The 22860-nt window shown below is 46.5% G+C and overlaps 1 protein-coding gene across 1 annotated transcript in view; it reads left to right on the top strand.

Annotated features, from left to right (window-relative positions):
- The first annotated feature begins 1465 nt into the window (after nucleotides 1-1465).
- LOC138762259 (probable voltage-dependent N-type calcium channel subunit alpha-1B) overlaps nucleotides 1466-22860 on the top strand; it is a 927445-nt gene continuing 906050 nt past the window's right edge. Inside the window, exons 1-2 of the mRNA XM_069935943.1 lie at nucleotides 1466-1736; nucleotides 17183-17603. Of these exons, the coding sequence (XP_069792044.1) occupies nucleotides 1673-1736; nucleotides 17183-17603 (485 nt within the window). The 5' untranslated portion in view covers nucleotides 1466-1672. The remainder of the gene's footprint in view (nucleotides 1737-17182; nucleotides 17604-22860) is intronic.

The following is a 22860-nucleotide window of genomic DNA, read 5'->3' as shown; positions in this document are numbered from 1 at the left end:
CTGCTGGGTTTTGGGGTCCTTTGGGCTCATAACAAGAGATACAGGTAAGGTGGGGGAGGGGAGAGATACAGGTAAAGTGGGGGAGGGGAGAGATACAGGTAAAGTGGGGGAGGGGAGAGATACAGGTAAGGTGGGGGAGGGGAGAGATACAGGTAAAGTGGGAAGGGGAGAGATACAGGTAAGGTGGGGGAGGGGAGAGATACAGGTAAGGTGGGGGAGGGGAGAGATACCAGTAAGGTGGGGGAGGGGAGAGATACCGGTAAGGTGGGGAGGGGAGAGATACCGGTAAGGTGGGGGAGGGGAGAGATACCGGTAAGGTGGGGGAGGGGAGAGATACAGGTAAGGTGGGGGAGGGGAGAGATACAGGTAAATGGGGGAGGGGAGAGATACAGGTAAGGTGGGGAGGGGAGAGATACAGGTAAGGTGGGGAGGGGAGAGATACAGGTAAGTGGGGGAGGGGAGAGATACAGGTAAGGTGGGGGAGGGGAGAGATACAGGAAAGGTGGGGGAGGGGAAAGATACAGGTAAGGTGGGGAGGGGAGAGATACAGGTAAGGTGGGGGAGGGGAGAGATACAGGTAAGGTGGGGGAGGGGAGAGATACAGGTAAGTGGGGGAGGGGAGAGATACAGGTAAGGTGGGGGAGGGGAAAGTTACAGGTAAGGTGGGGGAGGGGAAAGATACAGGTAAGGTGGGGAGGGGAGAGATACAGGTAAGGTGGGGGAGGGGAGAGATACAGGTAAGGTGGGGGGAGGTGAGAGATACAGGTAAATTGGGAGGGGAGAGATACAGGTAAGGTGGGGGAGAGGCAAGTTAACAGGTAAGTATCGAGGGGATGGAAGAAAAAGCAACTGAGATGACAGGGAAGAGGGTGAAGGGCAGGTCTCTGCGGGACGGGACGTTGAACCAGTGGTTTGGTGGGAGTGCAGGGAATTGTTGAATTCCGAAACTATCCCACCCTCTCCCATCGACGCCAGACGTCCCGCTGCATTGCACGAACAAGGATTCCCGCCATTCGTGTGTGACCTTTCGGGTCATGGTTATCCCTCGCTGAACTCGCTCCACACAATCCCCTTCACGACTTGCTTCCTCCTCCACCTCAATGCCTGCGAAACCCTTGCCTCTCCTGTGAGCGCAACGCGGCATCCACCACCCCCCCCCCGACCTGGGAGGAGACGCTGACCCACCGCCTCACCACTGGCCGGACACCGGAGCTCAGCTCTCCCCACAATTGAGAGCGCCGCTCGGACCAGCGCCGTCAATTCTCTCCCGTCCCAGACCAGGACCCGCTCTCAGTTCAGGACCCGGACCTGCTCTCCGTCCCCGGTCCGAACCGGGACCCGCTCGCCGTCCCCGTCCCGGACCGGGACCCGCTCTCCGTCCTCGTCCCGGACTCGGACCCGCTCTCAGTTCAGGACCCGGACCCGCTCTCAGTTCAGGACCTGGACCTGCTCTCCGTCCCCGTCCCGGACCGGGACCCGCTCTCCGTCCCGTCCCGGACCGGGACCCGCTCTCCGTCCCCGTCCCGGACCCGCTCTCAGTTCAGGACCCGGACCAGCTCTCCGTCCCCGACCCGGACCGGGACCCGCTCTCCGTCCCCGGATCGGGACCCGATCTCCGTCCTCGACTCGTCCTGTCTCAGACCCCCCTCTCCATCCGGACTCGGCGCCGGTCATGGCCGAGGCTCGAGGCAGGGGCACCTTCGTCTGGGACGAGTGGACGTCGTCGCTGGTTTACGGTGAGGGAGCCGGAGCGCCGCACCGGTGGGAAGTGCCTGGACATTCCCGGGAGACCAGACAGACGGAATGGGTTTCAGGCCCGGGACCCGGTGGGGGGTGGGGGGGGGGGGTGAGGTGGGTGATGCCGATAGGTGCGGGGACCGGGACGGGGAGCGGGGTGTTGCAGTGAGAGAGCGGTCAGTCATTGCTCCGGTGGGAACCCTTGATCCAGAAGGGGAGAATAAAAAGGGAGAATAAAGGTGGGGTGGATGGAGGGGGTGGGGTGGATGGAGGGGGTGGGGTGGATGGAGGGGGTGGGGTGGATGGAGGGGGTGGGGTGGATGGAGGGGGTGGGGTGGATGGAGGGGGTGGGGTGGATGGAGGGGGTGGGGTGGATGGAGGGGGTGGGGAGTCAAGAGGGGTGATGAAGGGATGAGGGACTGGAGGGATGATGGACAGGAGGGGTGTTGGAGGGTTGAGCAGTGGATAAAGGGAGGAGTAAAGATAATGGGAGAGGGTGAGTAGAGGAGTAGATGGAGAGGGTGGGGTGAGGGGGTTCACCTGAGATCAGAAATATCTTCGTCCCTACCTCTGGGTTTTAGCCTGTCCAGGAGGAACACCATGTGTCAGTCCTTAGGTTTACATTGGCCTCTTCCTGACCAGGATGAAACCAAGGACAGATATACCATTGTTGGAATATTTGGGGAAGTGAAATGATTGGAAACCCAGATTAAGCTCTATGACAGAGTGCTCCAGTCTGGGTTTGGTGTCACTGAAGTAGAGGAGGCCACACTGGGTTCACTGAATGAAGTTGAGTAGGTTGAATAAAAAATAAAAACAATGCTGGAGAAACTCAGCAGGTCAAACAGTGTCCTTCATATAGCAAAGGGTAAACATACATGACTGATGTTTCGGGCTTGAGCCATTTATCAAGGCATGGAAAAATGTCGACAGGCATCTGAACAAAAGAGTAGGGGAGGCATGGTCTAAAGGCAGGGGTAATAATTAGAGAAGGGAGGGAGGGAACAGCAGCAAGCAGAGAGAGGAGGTATAGTTGGATGAATAGAGAGGGAAGGAGGATGGAAAGCTGGAAGTGGGGAGGTGGGGGGGTGGGAAGAGGAGAGCAGGTTAGCAAAAACCAGTAAAGTCCGTGTTAATACTATTTGGCTGGAGTGTGCCCAGATGGAAAATCAGATGTTGCTTGTTCAATTTGAGGGTGGTGTTGGTGGGACATTACCTAAGGCCATGGACAGACATGTGAGTGTGGGAATGTGACAGAACTGAAATAGCTGGCTACTGGGAGGTCACTGTCACTGGTGTGGATGAAGTGAAGGTGCTCAGTGAAGTGATCTCCCAATCTGTGCCATCTCTCCGATGTAGGGAAGGCCACAAAGGGAGCACCAGATGCAGTCAATTAGTCCTGCGGATACACAAGTGAAGTGTTGCTTCACTTGAAAGGCCTATAGGCGAGTGAGGAGGTGTGGGTGCAGCTGTGGCACTTCCTGTGGTCACAGAGCAAGGTCCTGGGGGTGGGAGGGGGGGGGGCGCGATTGGTGGGGAAGGGTGAGTGGACGAGGGAGTATCAGAGGGAGCGGTCCCTATGGAAAGCAGAGAGGGGAGGAGAAGGAAAGATGATTCTGGTAGTGGGATCCTGTTGTAAGTGCTGCCGGAAATTCCAGAGGATATTATGTTGGATGCGGAAGCTGGTAGGATTCTGTGTTTGTTGTATCTAGGGGCAGAGGGGGATGAGCAGGAAATGGAGGAGATGCAGGTGAGGGCTGAGTTGATGGTGGAGGGGAAGCCATGTTTGTAGAAGAAGGTAGATATTTCAGAAGATCTGACTGGAAGGGATTATCTAGGGAACAGGTGCAGCAGAGATGGAGAAATTGAGAGAAGGGAATCAAATCCTTTCAGGGGACAGGTGTGAGGAAGTGTAGACAAGGTAGTTGTGAGAGCATTTTCCTGACTTTGCCCATAGCATTGTCCCAGAGATTCTTTCAAAACCTCAACATACAGGGAAGTAGATTATTTTGGAACAAAAATGTAGGCAGGATTTCCATGGAGAAATTAACATGGGACTATAGTCTGGGTGGATTGAGATTACGAGACTTCAAAAAATATTATTGGGCAGCCCAATCAAGGTGGATTGCCTTTCTCTTTGATGGGGGAGGTACACCATCCTGTGCACAAATTGGTCTGCGCACATAGATGAGAAAGGGGCAGGAGAATTTATAAATGGGATGCCAAATCCTTATTTGACAAGGACAAACCCTTGCTAAAACGTACACTAATGTGTGGAATAAAATTAATCAATGTATTGACCAGAAGGTGGGGTTGTCTCCAAATACCCCCCTGACTCAGAATAATTTAATACCATTATTGAAAGCAAGATCCTGGACACCTGGTGCCAAAGGGGAATCAGGTGCATTGAGGATTGTTATGAACGGGGGCAGCTCATGTCATTTGAACAGTTAAAAATTAAATATGATTTGTCAAATAGGACACTCAGTTAAGATCTTTCTTGAGGAACAAATTAGGTCCAACCATGACATGGAGACTCTGATTTGAAGAGGGAACACAAAAAGGTTTATTTTGGCTATGTATTTTCTGTTCCAAGTGGAGGGCCTGAAACCAGGGCTTCAAAGGACAAAGCAGAGATGGGAGTTGGACCCAGGTGATGAATGGTGCTGGTCGGACCTGTGTCAGGATAGCATGACCACAATCATTAACTCACAGTATAGACTGGTGCGGTATAACTTCCTTCACCAGCTATACATCACACCGCAGAAACTGAATAAAGGTAACCAGAAATTTCGGATCATTGTTTCAGGTGCGCCATGGAGACAGGAATCTTTGTGTACTCAAACTGGTCATGCTCCAAGGTGAGGCCTTTTTGGGTAGAACAAGGCCAAGTCCTAGAGAAAATCATAGGTAAAGAGTTTCCACAGGGCCCAGTGTATTCCTGTTGGGAAACATCATGGACATAAGGCTTATAATGAAGTTGTCCAAATTTCAAATCCAATTTGCGTTTATCTCTGCCCATGGCCAGGAAGTCCAATGCAGTTACTTGGAAGTCGGAATATGGAAATGCAGAGGTGTGTTCCCCTGGAGAAAGTTCCATAATCTGGCAACCCTATCTGCGTTACATAGGTACAAGTATATCGTGTGGTCCCCTGTGCTTTGCTGCCTGCTCCCGCCCTTGTTCTTCCTCTCTGGGGGTGGGGGGTGGGGTGGAGAAGTGTCTATTTCAATCAGGCTAAGTTGAGAAAAATGTAAGAGACCTGGAGGATGAGCGTTGAGCTCTGACAAACCCTATGGTTAATGTGTTTTTTTTTTCACTTCCTTTCTTTAAATTTATTTTGTGCTCATTCAGTGGCGTCTTGTTTTTTTTATGTTAAATAAGTGTTTTTGCCTTTTTACCTAAGTTAAGTTTCTTTATTTAAATGGTTAATGTGGTTTTTTTTGTTATTTTGCATTGGAGGGGAAGGGGGGATAAAACCAGATTTAATAGAAGAATGTAAACTTATTTGATGAGCGCGATTGTTGTACTGTGAATTATTGGAACTCGCTGAGGGTTCAGGAAAAATCATAAATAAAATATTCCAAAAAAAAGGTAGTTATGGGAGTTGGTGGGCTTGTAAAACACGTTGGTGGAAAGCTTGTCTCCCAAGATGGAGACGGAGAGATCCAGGAAGGGGAGAGTATTGTCGGAGATGGAACAAGTGAATTTGAGATCGGGGTGGAACAATGTGCAGGTAAATCTCTGCCTCACCTGGAAGGTGTGTTTATGGCCCTGGATGGAGGAGAGTGGGGGGAGATGTAGGGACTCAATTTACACTTCCTGTTGTTACAGCTGGGGTGGAAGGGTGGGGGGGGGAGAACCAGGGATTCTTGGAGAGGCTTATCCCTGTGAAAAGCTAATAGGGATGGATAGGGGAAGAGGTGGCTGGTGGTGGGATCACGCTGAATTGGTGGAAGTGTTAGAAGATAATGTCAGATGCAGAGGCTGGTGGGGTGGAAAGCAAGGACCAGCGGGACTCGTTCTGCCTGGGGGGAGGTGGGGTGAGGGCAAGAATATGAGAAATGGAGGAGATACATATATGGGCTCCATCAATGACAGCAAGAGGGAATCCTCATTTATTTAAGAAAGAACGTTTCAGATGTCCTGGAACTGTAGGCTTCGTCCTGAGAATGGACAAGACCCCATACAGGGAACTGATGTGTTTCCGCTCTATGAAAAGATGTGTCCCCTGTCCTGGGTACAGATGTATCGCTGCACTGGATACAGATATGTCCCTGTCCTGGGAATGGAATACAGCCTTGTCCTGGATACAGATGTGTCCCTGCCCTGGGTACGTATGTTTCCCCCCTCTAGGAGTGGATGCAGCCCTCTCCTGGGAATGGATGAGGACCCTGCCCCAGCAACAAATGCAGTCCTCACCCTGGGAACAGATGCGGCCCAATTCCTAGTCATGGATGCGACCCCATCCCAGGAATGGGTGGGCAGGGGTGATGGAACTGGGAGATGGGGATGGTGTCCTTTCGAAGGTATGGCTTCCTATGATGGATGGTGGGATCCTGGTTGAGGAGTAGCTCTGAGGAGGTGTCTGAGAGTTTCCGTCTGACCATGGAAAAGTAGAGATCAGTTATATTGACTGACAATTTATCTCCATGGACGCTGTCATCATGCAAGTGAAGCTGAGTAATTGAATTGTTCCTGGCCGATGCTCCCAGCTCTTGCTGTTTTATGTCAGATTTCCAGGATCTGCAGTGTCTTGCTGTCAATCGCTGTAAAGCACAGACCACCCCCACCCCCCCCCCCCCCGCCCCATCCCAATTATTCCCCCACCTCCTTGAGGGTGAGCTTTTCCATTGATGAGTGATAATTCCTTTGCCTGGTCTTGCATATTCATTTTGTTTCTATTACCCCAAATCCCCCCCTCCCCCCACCCAGTGCACGAAAACAACCAAATTGCAATTCTTAATGATCGTCTCTTGAGGATATCCACCCAGTTCCTGGTTTTGAACCATTAGTGCTGAACAAACAGGATGTTGCTAATCAATACAGCCACAGGCATTCGTGCAGTAATTTAATCTTTTTAATTTGTTTTTGGGCGGTCAGGAAAAAGACCCTGGAACATTAAATCCTGATGTGAAAATGAAGTCTGGAACTGCTCCATGGGTTCAGTGGAAGCAGAGTTACCATTTCGTTGGAGATTTGAGACATCCGACCTTCAGTTCCACTTGAGACAAGTATCACCCCTCCCCCCAGTCTTGGTGTGCGCATGAGGCTGGGCGCTCTGTGAGAGGATTGTGGAGTTGCCCCAGTCCCTAAAACCCTAGTAATGTTTCTCGAGTCTATTTGAAGATAGAGTGAAGGTTTGCTGCATTCAGATGACTGTTTGGAGTTGACGCCCTACCAGTCTTGAACGGCAGAGACAATCTCATTGACAGTCTGCATAAGGAGGAGCCAGGTGCTGGATGCCCGGGGCCTCTGTATAGATGCCCCTGCTCCCTACAACTCAGTACATCAACAAGAGATTCCTGTAGGGACTGCAACACCAAATTGTCAAATTCTTCAAGCCTTTTTGTCTTTAAATATCTCTGACTTTCAAGGGGATTTAAAGATCAATAAGATTGATGCAAGTAGTTTTTAAATACAGTTTTCAAAGAAATAAAATATATTAAAAACATGAAGTACTTTGAAATCACTATAAAGATTAAACTATCATAAGAAAATGTCCAAGACATCTGATGGAAGAGAATAGGTCTTGTTTATTTGTAGGGGTTGCTCCTCCCAGCACGTCACAGTTCTAGTGCTCGACTCCCAGTGGAGTGAGCAACAAGGGATCTGCCATAGTCATCCCTGGACAGACAGCAGGTCCAATTCAGCCTGCGACGTACTTGATGGGAACATCAGCCATTAGCCTTTGCATCTCCACAGATGCTGCCCTACCTGCTGAGCATTTGCCTATGAGTTCTGTACCCACTCTGGATGAAGCTGTGGAGTTTCAAGTTCAAGAAAGAATGGATTGCAAAATTTGCTTTTATTCTCACAAGGAACCACTTGTCCCTATTTTGTTACACACTGTAATACTTGTGTGATGAGTCATGGAATGTTTTGCTAAACCAGGGATGCTATATAAATACTGGATGTTGTTATCCCCTCTCACTGAGTGCCATTATCATGGATGCATCTGGTGCTGCTGAGGTCACCACCCAGGCCATTTCATGAGCCACTGCGAAGTTTAGTCAGTCAGCTCTTGTCACAATTGAATTTCTCCTTAAGTTAATGAGCAGTGTTGGGTGGGGGAGGAGGGTGAGACAAACACTGCCACCCCATCTCTCTCCACACAGTTGCTGTGACAGACACAATTGTTGGCAGCTACTAACTTTTTATCTTCAGATATCGGAGCCACTTGATGTTATTTCAGGTTTGGTTTCCTGCCACAATTAGTGGGCAGCTTGTGCTGAGGTCATTCTTGGGCAATCCTTCACTCTGTTGTTCTATCCCCATTGGTGTGGCATGCAGAGGGGGCATTATCAGGAATACTAGTTATGGTTACAGGTTATAAACAATGACACTAAACCAGTGAAGCCATGCAGTTAATTATTATCTGCTAAGTTAAAAACACAAGCCAAATGTTTGCACTTACCAGAAATCTGAAATAAAAACAGAAAATGTCACACAGATCAGGCTGAATCTTTGGAGAGAAAAAAAGATCATTCAACCCTGATTGTGGGATGTGGGAAATCTGGGACAGTACAATTGTCCCTGATAACTACACCTGTAAAAGGGGCCTGCAGCTCCTGACAAACCGAGTTAGGGAACTAGAGCTGGAACTGTATGAACTACGGATCTTAAAGGAGGCAGTTGTAATGATAGATAGAAATTTCATGGAGACAGTCAGCCCTAAAAGGCAGGAGACAGGTAACTGGGTGACTGTCAGGAGAGGGAAGGGGAAGAGGCAGTAAGTGCAGAGTACCCCTGAGGCTGTTCCCAACTACAATAGATATACTGTTTTAGATAAGATACTGTTGGTGGGGACGACCTACCAGGGACAGGTTGAGGTGGTCACATCTCTGGCAGAGATGCTGACCCCCCCCCACCCCCCACCAGCTCAGAAAGGAAGGGAGGAAAAAAGGAGATGATGATTGGGGACTCATTGGTTAGACAAGTGGATAGGAGTTCTGTGAATGAGATCGAAGCTCCTGGAGGGTATGTTGCCTCCCAGGTGCCAGAGTCAGGGATGTCTCTGATCATGTTCATAGTATTCTGGAGGGGGAGGCAGAGGGTGATCAGCCAGATGTTGTGGTCCACATGGGGACTAATGACGTAGATGGGAATGAGGATGAGGCCCTTAAGAGAGAATATGGGGAGTTAGGAAAGAAGTTAAAAAGCAGGACCCCAAGGGTGGTAATCTGAGGAAGAGGTGTAATATCTGGAAGAACACCCTTATTTTAAAATAGAAAATAAATAGAAAATATTTTTTTTTTAATTGGCAAAATTGTGGCATTAAGAAAATTAAAGATTGTTTTGAAGCCAGGAAATTTATTACTTTTAGTAGAATGAAGTAAAAATGTAAGATTTTGGAAAATGCAAAATTTTGTTATTATCAAGTTGAGATTTTTTTGTGAAATTTTTGGCCAAGGTTTAGTATTATAGCAGAGACAGAAATAGAATCATTATTAACTAATAAGGATGTAAATAAATTTATTTCTGAGATGTATAAATTATTACAAAAGAAGACTTGAAAAGAAGGAGTTCATAAATCAAGACATAAATGGGAGGTAGATTTAAATAAACAAATAGATGAACGTAGATGGATTCAGATAATGTAGAGAGAATATGAGAAGTATAATAAATGTGAGATATTGGTTAATTCAATATAATTTTATTCATCAGTTCTATTTAACACCACAAAATTACTTAATATGAATTATATTCGTTCAGATTTATGTTTTAGATGTGGACAAGAAGTGGGTACTTTTTTTGCATTCGACTTGGCGGTGATCCACAATTAAACCTTGATTTGGGTAATTTATAAGAACGAATAACTGGAGTGACATTCCCACAGGATCCAATGTTACTTTTACTGGGAGATGTTAGAGGAATTAAACCCAAATTAAAATTGAATATGTGTGAAGTAAAACTTCCTCAAGTTGCCATGGCAATAGGTAGAAAATGTATTACTATAACTTGGAAGTCGGATGCTGATTTGGGAATGGACAGGTGGCATGCAGAGGTTCAGAGTTGTATTCCACAAGAAAATTACTTACATATTTAGAGATAAATATCATTCCTTTTGTGAAATATGGAGCTCATATTTTACAAACTGTTGGTATTAAAATTTAAATGATTCTCCAACTTTCCCTTTCTCCTATCGGTCTCTATGAATAATTATAAAAGTTTTAAAATATTGGAAAGTGAAACATTCCTGTTGTGGTTTTCTTGTCCCTTTTTTCTTTTTCTCCTTTTTTTCCCAGTTTGTAGGGGGTTGGGGATTTAGAGGAGATTTTTCTTTCTTTTTTTGTTTTTCTTTTTTTATATATAAAATACCTCATGTATTTGGATTAAGTTTGAAATATTGTGATATGTTTGTAAAGTGGCTTTATATTAAATAATTTTTTTAAAAGTGGTAATCTCAGGATTGCAGCCTGTACCGTGCACCCAAGAGGGTGGGAATAAGAAGTTATGCCAGATAAATAAGTGGCTGAAGAATAGGTGCAGGGGCAGGAGTTCAGATTTCTGGATCATTGGAATCTCTTCTGGGGATGATCTGACCTGTACCAGCAAGACAGATTTCACCTGAACTGGAGGGGGACCATCATCCTGGCAGGCAGGTTTTCTAGAGCTATTGGGGAGGGTTTAAACTAGTTTGGGCGGGGGGGGGGGGGTGAGAATCAGAATGTGAGTGAAGAGATTAGGATAGAAGGACAAAAGCATGATGTTAAGTGCTTTGAGTTGGAGAGGAAGGATTGACAGGGGACGAAACATAAATGTAGCCAGTTAGAGGGGTTGAAATGTGTCCATTTCAATGCTCGGCGAATTAGGAATAAAGGGGATGAATTGAGAGCATGGATCAGTACATGGAACTACAACGTTGTGGCCATTACTGAAACTTGGCTGGAGGAAGGGTTAGACTGGCTGATGCAGGTACTGGGGTTTAGATATTTTAAAAAGAATAGGATGGGAGGTAGAAAAGGTGGATGAGTGGCATTACTTCTCAGGGATAGCATCACGGCTATTGAAGGGAGGACGCTGTAGAGGGAGTGACTACTGAGTCAATGTGGGAGTATCTGTCAGCCCAAAAATAGCCCTTGGGACACCGAGGAGCAGATAAGCAGGCAGATTTTGGAATGGTGCGGGAAGTACAGGGTTGTAGTTATGGGTGATTTCAACATCTTTAATATTGACTGGCACTTCCTGTCTGAAAGAGGGATAGGTGGGGCTGAATTTTTCAGGTGTATACCAGAAGGATTCCTGGTGGCACAGTACTGTGTGTGGACCAGCTGATGAGAGGAGAGGCCATATTGGATCTCGTTCTGTGGAAAGGTGGAAGACCTCGCGGTGGGGGAGCATTTTGATGAGAGTTACCGCTACTCCTTTAGCTTCAATGTAGCTATGGAAAAGGATAAAAACATTCAAATGGAGAAAGTGCTGAACTGGGGAAGGCCTATTTATGAAGGGATGAGGCAGGAACTAGCGAGAATAAATTGGAAACAGATGTTTAAGGATTTAAGCACAGAAGTAATGTGGAGAAAGTTTAGGGACCAATTGTGCGAGACTTAAGATAGGTTTGTCCCAAACGGATGAGAAAAAGATGGTAAGAAGAGGGAACTGTGGCTAACGAGACAGACTAGACAACTATTCTAGTGAACAAGAAGGAAACATACATCTGATGTTGGAAGTACGAAACAGGAAGGGCTCATGAGAAGTATATGGTAGCCCGAAAGGAGCATATAAAAGACTTAGGAGACCTTGGAGGGGCCTTGGTATGCAGAATTAAGGAGAATCCCAAGGCATTCTATGCATATATGAAGAACAGATGATGAGAATGAAGGTGGGGCCGCTAAAGGATAATGGAGGTAATATGTGCCTGGAGGCAGAGGAAGTTGGGGAGGACCTAACTGTATACTTTGCTTCAGTATTCACAAGAGAAATGGACCTTGATCACGGTGAGGTCAAAATTGAACAGGCCTGTCTGCTGGAAAATGTGGAGATGAAGGAAGATTAAGTGTTGGATCATTTTTAAAAAATAATCCAAGATTGATAAGTCCCCAGGGCCAGACGCTTATTCCCCAGGCTGCTGTGGGAAGTGATAGCTGGGACAGTAGCTATGATCTTTGAATCCTCTTTGGCTGCAGGGGAGGTGCTGGAGGATGGGAGAATGGCAAATTAAGTCCTCTTGTTTAAAAAAAGGTAATAAGGAGAATCCTGGGAATTATGGACCAGTGAGTCTTGTGTCAGTGACGTGTAAACTGATGGAGAGGATTCTTAAGGGGATAGGATTTATGAGCATTTGGAGAAATACAGTTTACTCAAGGATAGTCAGCATGGCTTTGTGAAGCCGAGTCTGAGTTTTTTGAGGAGGTAACAAAATAAATTGATGAGGCTAGGGTGGTAGATGTGGATCATGGATTTTAGCAAGACAGTTGACAAGGTCAACCACAAGAGATTCATCCAGAAAGTCATGAGGCTCGGGATCAGTGGAGCCTTGGCTGTGTGGATAGAAGATTAACTTGTAGGAAGAAAGCAGAGAGTAGAAGAGGAAGGAAAGTATTCTGCCTAGAGGTCGGTGACTAGTGGAGTTCTGCAAGGTTCCATTCTCTAGGACCCCTGCTCTTTGTGATTTTTATATATGACCTGGATGAAGAGGTGGAAGGATAGGTCAGTAAGTTTGTGGATGACATGAAGGTTGGAGTAGTTGTGGAATGCTGCTGAAGGTTGTCAAAGGTTGCAAAAAGATATAGACAAGATGCAGAGTTGGGCAGTGAAGTGGCAGATGGATTTCAACCCGGATAAGTGTGGCGTGATGCATTTTGAAAGGACTAACCAGAAGGTTGAGTACAGGGTTAATGTTCAGTTACTTAAAAGTAAGAATGAATTGAGGGACTTTGGGGTTAAAATTCATACATTCCTCAAGGTTGCCACAAGGTTGATAGGATAGTTAAGAAGGCATATGGGATGCTGGGCTTCATTAATAGAGGGATTGAATACAGGAGTAAAGATGTCATCTTACAACTCTACAAATCTCTGGTAAGATTACAGTGTATTGTGTTCAGTTTTGGTCACTTTATTAGGAAGGATGTGGAAGCTATGGAGAGGGTGCAGAGGAAATTTACCAGGATGTTGCCTGGATTGGAAAATAAGTCTTATGAGGCAAGGTTAGCAGAGCTGAGACTTTTGTCTTTGGAGCATAAAAGGATGAGAGGAGACTTAATAGAGGTCTACAAGATTATGAAAAGCATAGATAGGGTGGACAGCCAGCACCTGTTTCCCAGAGGGCACATGTACAAAGTAAAGGGAGGGAAGGTTAGGGGAGACATCAGGGGTAAGTTTTTTTACACAGAGAGTTGTGGGTTCCTGGAATGCCTTTCCAGGGATGGTGGTTGTGATAGTACAGATTCTATCACCAATGTATAGATGTACATATGTACAGATGGTAGTGTAGGTTGACTATGATTGGCTGAGAGTGTAGCCACACCTACTGGCAGGACTTAAAGGATTGCTCCTAGCCAGACCAGGTCATTCTGGACTGGTCGACCTACTTGTGATATGCTCCAGTCTTTGAATTGAGCAAAGCAGTGGCTGCACCCTATGGGCCTGCCGACGACATGACTCTGGTGACCCCAATTCCGGCGCCACAGCGATCACGCTGGATGGTCAGGCCCCCTGACCCATACAACCCCTAACCTCCATCCACCCTGGGGTTGGTTCTCAAAGAAAGGGTGAATGTGATAGTACAGATTCTATCACCAATGTGTATATGTACAGATGGTAGTGTAGGATGACTGTGATTGGCTGAGAGTGGAGCCACACCTACTGGCAGGTCTTAAAGGATTACTCCTAGCCAGACCAGGTCATTCTGGACTGGTTGACCTACTTGTGATATGCTCCAGTCTTTTAGTTAATAAAAGCCTTGGTTTGGATCAAGAAGTCTTTGGTTCTTTTGACGCGCACTACAGTGGTGGAGGCTGAAACACTGAGGGCATTTAAGAGACTCTTAGACAGACACATGGATGAAAGAAAAATAGAGGGTTATGGGTTAATGAGGTTTTAGTACCTTTTTTAAGAAGGAATTTATGGCTCAGCACAACATGGAAGGCTGAAGGGCCTGTACTGTGCTGTACTGTTCTATGTTCTAGAACCTTTGCCCCATAACCTGAGATGAAGATGAAGCTAGATTAAACTCAGCAAGGTTCTGGCAGGTGGACTGCGGTGCTTGAAAATGTGAAGTCATCCATTTTGGAAAGAAAACGGGTAGGTCAGCCCATTAAATAGAGAAAGGTTGCAGGATGCTATCGTGCAGAGAGACCTGGGAGTTCTTGTGCATGAATCGCAAAAGGTTGCTTTGCAGGAGCAATAGGTAACCAAGAAGGCAAAAGGGACATTTGCCTTTGTTGCCAGTGGGGTTGAATTTAAGACCAAGGAGGCTCTGCTGCAACCATACAGGGCACTGGTGAGGCCTGACCAGGAGTACTGGGTGCAGTTCTGGTCTCCTTACTTGAGAAAGTGTAGGTTGGCTTTGGAGGTGATGCAGAATCACCAGGTTGATTCCAGAGCTGAGGCTATTTGCTTAGATAGAGAGTTTGAGTCATCTGGGACTATAATAGAGTTTAGAAGGATAAGGGAGGACCTTCTAAAAATATTTAAAGTTATGAAATGATCAGATAAAATAGAAGCAGGAAGATTCCTTCCAGTGGTGAGTGAGATTAGAACAAGGTTAAAAAACACAGAAATACTGTAGAAACTCAGCAGGTCTCACAGCATCCATAAAGATATATTATCAATGTTTTTGGCCAGGCCTTTCTTCAAGGTGTGAGTAAAAAGCAGACAGAACCTGAATTAAAGGAAAAAGGCAGGGGAGGAGTACAGATCAGCAGACAAAAGGTGCTAATTGAATATGGAGAGAAGACCAAAAGAGAGGAAAAGTGAAAATTGATTGGGGAAGGGTTGGGGTTGGCTCTGTGAATGCAGAGCTGGGGAAAGGAGTCAGTGGGAAAGGGGAAGAGAGCAGAGCTAGTGGAAAGGAGACCTTGTGAGAGATGGGGATAACCAGAGTTATGGGGAACTTGCAGGTAGGTGGAGCTGAGTCCATGGCCAAATCAGCCTTGCTTAGAGTTTGGGGTACAGTTTTGGGCTCCTTATTTAAGAAAGGATGTGCTGGTATTGGAGAGGGTTCAGAGAAGATTCACAAGAAAGATTCCTAGAATGAAGGAATGAGGAATGTTTGCTAACTGTTGGACAGTACTCCAGGGAGTTCAGGAGAATGAGGAGGGACCTCATAGAAACATTTTGAATGTTGAAAAGCCTGGACAGAGTAGATGTAGCAAAGTGGTTTCCCATGGTAGGTGAGTCTAGGACAAGAGGGCACAACCTCAGTATTGAAAATCAGAGATGCAGAGGAATTTCTCTAGCCAAGGAGTGGTGAACCTCTGGAATTTGCTGCCATGGGCAGCTGTGGAGGCCAGGTCATTGGGTGTATTTAAGGCAGAGATTGATTGGTATCTGAATAGTCAGGGTATCAAAGGTTATAGGGAGAAGGCAGGGGTGTGGGGGTGTGGGAAATGGATCAGCTCATTGATGGAATGGCATGGCAGACATGACAGATCGTATAGTCTATTTCTGCTCTGATATTTTATGGTCTTAAGTCCTTATTTACGCAATAAGTTCAAGCTAAAATACACTCCCACAAATATTGAATTTAAAGTGATCAACAATCAACTTGTTTCCTCTTTGAAATAAATTAATAATTTTGTATATTTTAGAATATTCTTGAGTTAGTTGTCAACTATGTTTTAAAAAAAAGAATGCCAACATTGTCATATTAAGTAGCGCCTGTTATTGAGTGGAGATGAGCTTGTCTCCAGACTACCTTGTACTTTGGACCTCAGAGAGGTGTGATGTGGTTTTTTGCATTTGCCACTGAGAGATGCAAGCTGCAACCTGACACCAGTTGGATGAGGATGAGGGAACAGCTTCCTTTTTTTTTAAATTTTTTTATTTCTTTTCACACATATACAGTGACTTTTTCTCCCCCCCCCCCTCCAGGAACAGCTTCCTGAGGAGACTAGGAATCCTTTCTGTCTTGTGACAGACAAAGTGTTAACGATCTCACCTGTAATTATCTCTCCTTGATGGTCAGCACCTTTTGTCCATGAGCAGCTGAGTGATGTCCTGACTGTCTTTTCTCGAGTAAAACTAGTTGAAGGAATTGATTGTTCTCAATATTAGCTTTTTCAGTGTGATACATCAGGAGGGTTAATCAAACATTCCATATTCCACATCACGTTGTCTGCTGCATCCAATGTTTCCACTGTGGTCTCCTCTACATTAGAGGGACTGGACACAGACTGGGAGATCACTTTGTTGAGCACCTTGGCTCTCTCTGCTGCAAAAGTAGGGATCTCCCAGTGGCCACCCATTTCAATTCCCTTCCCCATTCCCTTGCCGACACGTCTGCTAGGGTTTCATGCACTGCCGGAGTGAAACCACCAGCAAATTGGATGAACAACAGCTCATCTTTCACCCTCCAAATGGATTGCATTAACCACCACCCCTCCTTCCATCTTTCCCAATATCTCCTTTATCTATCTCTGTCTGTCTGTCTCTCTTCCCTTTTACCTTTGTCTCTTTCTCCCAGCTCTGTATTCATGGAGCCAAACTCCACCCCCCCCCCCCACCCCCCCCCCCCCCCACCCGCCAACCCCATCAATTCTCACCTTCCCTCTCTTCTGGGCTCATCTCCAGATCCAATTAATACCTTTTGTCTGTTGGTCTGTACTCCTCCCTTGCCCTTTCTTTTAATTCAGGCTCCTGTCTGCTTTTTATTCATACCTTGAAGAAGGGCTCAGGCCTGAAATGTTGGTTATATGTTTTTGCCTCCTCTGGACACACCAAGACCTGCCTTTCTGTGCTTTTAGTGCAATCACAGCATTTGCAAACTTTCCTGATTAATTCCACATTACAACCATAGTCTCTTTGTAGCCTAGTACCATAAACCTGTGTACTTATCCATTCTTCAGCATTTGAAGTTTATAAAGATTTTATTGATGAGATAGATATATATGATATTTATCTGTATGTCTCTCATGTCCATACAAGAGCCCATTTTCACTTTGACATCCTCCTTCCCACCAATGGATCATGGTATTATTGAGATCCCCTATTTGGCCACCTCGTTGAAAATATTGGAGCAATCGTATGTGCGTGAGTTAACAGGCTTCTCTTGCTGTTGTCTAGTTGTTCGTTACTTTGGCCTGAGCACCTGGAACAAGCTGAGGTGGGGCAATGAAGGGAGAGGCTGGTCTCGCCCAACGCCCACTACAAGCAAGAGGACAAAGGTCGATATCGAAGCTAAGTCTACTCTGGGTGAAGGCAGATGTCTCCCAACGTATTACAGTGCCATTTATGAGCTTCCACAGAGGGAGGCAAGTGCAGGTCCAGTTCCTTCAGGAGACGATGCTAATGTGAGAAGCTCCGAGCAGGCCCCAAGTAACGAACACCAGACTCGATGTCAAGACAGTATCATCAGAATCCACAAGACCTTCCAACAGGAGTTCTGGCAGAACAGTTGCCAACTACCTGCCCACAAGCTCAGGTCACCAGCACAGAACGCAAGGCACAGCCACTGGAAATATGAGCTGACGGATCCACATCTGGGGTAAGCAAGAAAAACCCAATGTTGCTGGATTTAGTGGTCACTTTATTACCCGAGTCCTGTGGCGAATCCAATAACTGGTGGTGAGCTTCGCTGTCCAAGCTCAGGCACTGAGCAAACAGCCTCAGCTCTGGAATACAATTCATTTGTGTGTGTATTCGAGGGGCATTCTGCTGTTTTGAAAAATCCAGGTGAGGATTCAGTGACCTAAGAGTTGGACATTTGTTGTAATATTTTTGAATTGTGGTTGCAGTGGACTTTCCTGACAGGCACGCAATCAGAGAATGGACAAGCATTGAGACAGGCCATTTGGCCCATCTTGTCGATGGTGACATGGTGCTGATCTGCATTGAACCTACTTGCCCACACTAGGTCCTTCACCCCCCCCCACTCCTCTCCCATTCAAGTACCCGTGCAAAGGCCCTTTAACAGTTGGAATCGTACCTGCCCCTTCCATCTCTTCTGAGAGCACGTTCCAGACAATCAACACCTCCATGTGGAAAAACAATTGTCTCCCATTCACCCCAAAGCTGTTCCCCCTGGTTCCTGATCCACAGCCCTGGGAAAAACATTCTGTCCATCTAACCTACAAATGCACCTCATAATTTGATAAACCTCTGCAATGCCTCCCTGCAGTCTCTCACATTCCAGTGAGATTAATTCCAGTCAATCAAACATCTCCTGATAATTCCAGGCAGCATTCTGGTGAGTCTCTTTTGCACTCTCCATGCCTCCCACATTGTTCATGTGGTCTGCAGGCCAGAACTGTACACAATGCGACGAATTCCATCCAACCAGCACTTGTACATTTGCAACACAATGACTAAGCTTGTACTCAATGCTGCAACCAGGGAAGACAACACACCAAATGACTTCTCACTGCCCTCTCCACCTGTGTTCACCTTGCCAGGGAGCGATGGAGGTATAGCACAATGTCCCTCTGTACGTCACCACAACTAACCTTCCTGTCATTTCTCTATGCTCCACTAAATGCAACTTCCCAAGTGCTCTGTCTCATTCCTGTCTGCAGCCAATGTTCCAGCAGATCAGAGTCCTTCTGGACCCTCCATCACAAATCATTTATGTCCAAGCTCATGATGGCATGGTTAGCCTAGTAGTTCGTGCAATGCTATTACAGCGGCTGCAACCCAGGTTCTAATCCAGTGCTGTCTTTAAGGACTTTGTATGTTCTCCAGATGTCTGCGTAGGTTCCCTCCTCACAATCCTGCGCTGACCCCCAGTGTACACTGGTGACCCCCCCCCACCCTCTCTTGGCCAATTTCGGACCAAGTTGGCCAACAAATGTCAGATCCACGTGAAGCACATCTGCTTCTCCTCTGTCACCCATTTTCTTTGTGATCACCTCTGAGAACTCAAGCAGATGTGTCTCTTTTGTTGGAAGGGGAGAAGAAAAATATATCTGCTGAAACATCCAGAGCCAGAACCACAATGTACAAATAACATTTAAATCAGGTTCAGGAAGGTGGCAACAGTTGTCACGGGTGGGTGGGCTTCGGAAAAAGAAGTGCTTTTTGTGTCGACTTGAATAAACTGTTTCAGAATCAGAATTTATTGTCATGAACATGTCACAAAACCTGTTGCTTTATGGCAACATCACAGGTGAAAAATTCCTGTAAGTTACTTTTAGGGATTAAATAAATTAGTGCAAGAGAAGAGAAAGTGAGGTAGTGACTGTGGTTCATTGTCCATTCAGAAATCTGATGGCGGAGGGGAAGAAGCTGTTTTGTATCATTGGGTGTCCATCTTCAAGCTCCTGCACCTCCCCCCTGATGGTAACAGTGGGAATAGGGCATGGCCTGGGTGGTGAGGGTCCTGGATGATAGAGGCTGTTTTATTGAGACACTGCCATTGTAAGTGTCCTCGATGGATTGAAGATGGATGTCCATGATGGCGTTGGCTGAGTTCACATCCCTCTGTCTTATTTTCCAGTCCTGTGCATTGGCACCTACATACCAGACAGCGATGCAAAGAGTAAGAATGCTCTTTATGGTACACATGTAGAAATTTGCAAAAGTTGTCGGTGACGACTCAAAAAAGGCTCAAGAATTAAATTCTTCAGAACTTATGAATTCCCAGATTCATCAGGTCTTACTTTTTACATCAATATTTTTGGGAGCTGATTATTTTGGTGCGGATGAGGTCAACATCAGAGTGCATCACATGGAGATGGCAGGGAATACCTTGACTGATATGGGCTACTCACAGATGATGGGAATTTGTTGCCAGCTCAGTCTGAATTATGAGTAGTGGCAAAGATCCTCTGAGTTCAGGTCAATGTGCTGAATCAGTGTGAAGATCATTAAATTTGGTTGTGAGGGTGTCTTTTAACACCTGCTCCTGATTACTTTTGTTGAACAGTCATGAGAATAGCTGTTTAGCAGGAATTCTGATCAGCAAATGAATTAAAACCTCAGTAAACTCGTTCCATGCAGTGTGACTGCTGTAGAACATGTTTACAATCAGAGTAACTTGGAAATCTCAGTGCATTTTATACAGAATTGAAAACCAAAGGATAACTTGGGGGAAGAGAGGGGAAAAGGTTGGGCTTTGTGCTTGGAGTCAGATATGGGGGAGATACTGAATGTCAACTTTGCATTGGTATTTACTGAGGAGAAGGAACAGAGCAGTGTTGGGGATTCTTCTGTTCTGAACAATACTGCTGCCACACATCACCAAATGTTATGACACGTTCATGACGATAAACCTGATTCTAATGCGCTGGGGCTCAATAACCAGGGCCAGATGGCATATATCCCTGGTTATTAGAGAATCTTCAGGAAATTTTGAGGATCGGGGACCTAATGTGAGGGAGGGTATAATAGTAAGTTGCGAGGTTGCATTAGTTAAATTTGCAGGGATTAAAGGCGGATAAATCCCCAGGGCTGGATGGTCTACATCCAAGAGTGCTGAAGGAAGTAGCCTGGGAAATAGTGGATGTATTAGTGATAATTTTTCAAACCTTTTCAGATACTGGATTAGTTCCTGAGGATTGGAGGATGGCCAACATAATCCCACTCTTTAAGAAGGGAGGGAGAGAGGAACTGGGAAAGTACAGACCAATTAGCCTGACATTGGTTGTAGGGAAGTTGCTAGAATCAGTTATTAAAGATGCAATCGCAGAACATTTGGAAAGTAGTAGTATCATTGGATGGAGTCAGCATGGTTTTATGAAGGGAAAATCATGTCTGACTAATCTAATAGAGTTTTTTGAGGATGTAGCCAATAGAGTGGATAGAGGGGAATCAGTGGATGTGGTATATCTGGACTTTAGATCGACAATGAGATAGACAACAGACTCGCCAAGGCAAATAGCGCCTTTGGAAGACTACACAAAAGAGTCTTGAAAAACAACCAACTGAAAAACCTCACAAAGATAAGCGTATACAGAGCCGTTGTCATACCCACACTCCTGTTCGGCTCTGAATCATGGGTCCTCTACCGGCACCACCTACGGCTCCTAGAACGCTTCCACCAGCGTTGTCTCCACTCCATCCTCAACATCCATTGGAGCGCTCACACCCCTAACGTCGAGGTACTCGAGATGGCAGAGGTCGACAGCATCGAGTCCACGCTGCTGAAGATCCAGCTGCGCTGGATGGGTCACATCTCCAGAATGGAGGACCATCGCCTTCCCAAGATCGTATTATATGGCGAGCTCTCCACTGGCCACCGAGACAGAGGTGCACCAAAGAAAAGGTACAAGGACTGCCTAAAGAAATCTCTTGGTGCCTGCCCCATTGACCACCGCCAGTGGGCTGATAACGCCTCAAACCGTGCATCTTGGCGCCTCACAGTTTGGCGGGCAGCAGCCTCCTTTGAAGAAGACCGCAGAGCCCACCTCACTGACAAAAGGCAAAGGAGGAAAAACCCAACACCCAACCCCAACCAACCAATTTTCCCTTGCAACCGCTGCAATCGTGTCTGCCTGTCCCGCATCGGACTGGTCAGCCACAAACGAGCCTGCAGCTGACGTGGACTTTTTACCCCCTCCATAAATCTTCGTCCGCGAAGCCAAGCCAAAGAAGAAAGAATAATTAAAAATATTATTTTAAATATAACACCGTCTGGGCTAATCTTTATCACTGCTGTTGTATACTAACAATACAAATGTAGGTGGAAGAGTGGAGTAGTGTTGAAGAAGTGTTGGAGTCTGTTGAGGGACTTGAACAGGTTGGGAGAAAGGGCAAAGAAGTGACAGGTGGAACTCAGTGTGGAGAAGTGTATGATTGATGGCAACTAGCATCAATAACACGAGACAGAGTGCAAGTAGAACACTAATATATACTGCTCGGCCTTGCCTCTGTGCAAGCCTAGGCCAGAATGAATGAGAATGAGGTGCAACTGGTTTATATATTCAGGGTTGCCAGTTGGTGGCCCCCTGGTGACCTTTTTTTTTCTTTGGCTTGGTTTCGCGGACGAAGATTTATGGAGGGGTAATGTCCACGTCAGCTGCAGGCTCGTTTGTGGCTGACAAGTCTGATGCGGGACAGGCAGACATGGTTGCAGCGGTTGCAAGGGAAAATTGGTTGGTTGGGGTTGGGTGTTGGGTTTTTCCTCCTTTGTCTTTTGACAGTGAGGTGGGTCTTCTTCAAAGGAGGATGCTGCCCACCGAACTGTGAGGCGCCAAGATGCACGGTTGGAGGCGAGATCAGCCCACTGGCGGTAGTCAATGTGGCAGGCACCAAGAGCTTTCTTTAGGCAGTCCTTGTACCTCTTTTTTGGTGCACCTCTGTCTCGGTGGCCAGTGGAGAGCTTGCCATATAACACGATCTTGGGAAGGCTATGGTCCTCCATTCTGGAGACGTGACCTACCCAGTGCAGTTTGATCTTCAGCAGCGTGGATTCGATGCTGTTAGCCTCTGCCATCTCGAGTACTTCGATGTTGGAGATGAAGTCGCTCCAATGAATGTTGAGGATGGAGCGGAGACAACGCTGGTGGAAGCGTTCTAGGAGCCGTAGGTGATGCCGGTAAGGGACCCATGATTCGGAGCCGAACAGGAGTGTTGGTATGACAACGGCTCTGTATACGCTAATCTTTGTGAGGTTTTTCAGTTGGTTGTTTTTCCAGACTCTTTTGTGTAGTCTTCCAAAGGTGCTATTTGCCTTGGCGAGTCTGTTGTCTATCTCGTTGTCGATCCTTGTATCCGATGAAATGGTGCAGCCGAGATAGGTAAACTGGTTGACCGTTTTGAGTTTTGTGTGCCCGATGGATATGTGGGGGGGCTGGTAGTCATGGTGG

Source organism: Narcine bancroftii, chromosome 1 (assembly GCF_036971445.1).
Source record: "Narcine bancroftii isolate sNarBan1 chromosome 1, sNarBan1.hap1, whole genome shotgun sequence".
Lineage (NCBI taxonomy): Eukaryota > Metazoa > Chordata > Chondrichthyes > Torpediniformes > Narcinidae > Narcine > Narcine bancroftii.
Note: the sequence above shows the minus strand (reverse complement) of the source record. Positions and strands in the feature narration are given on the sequence as shown.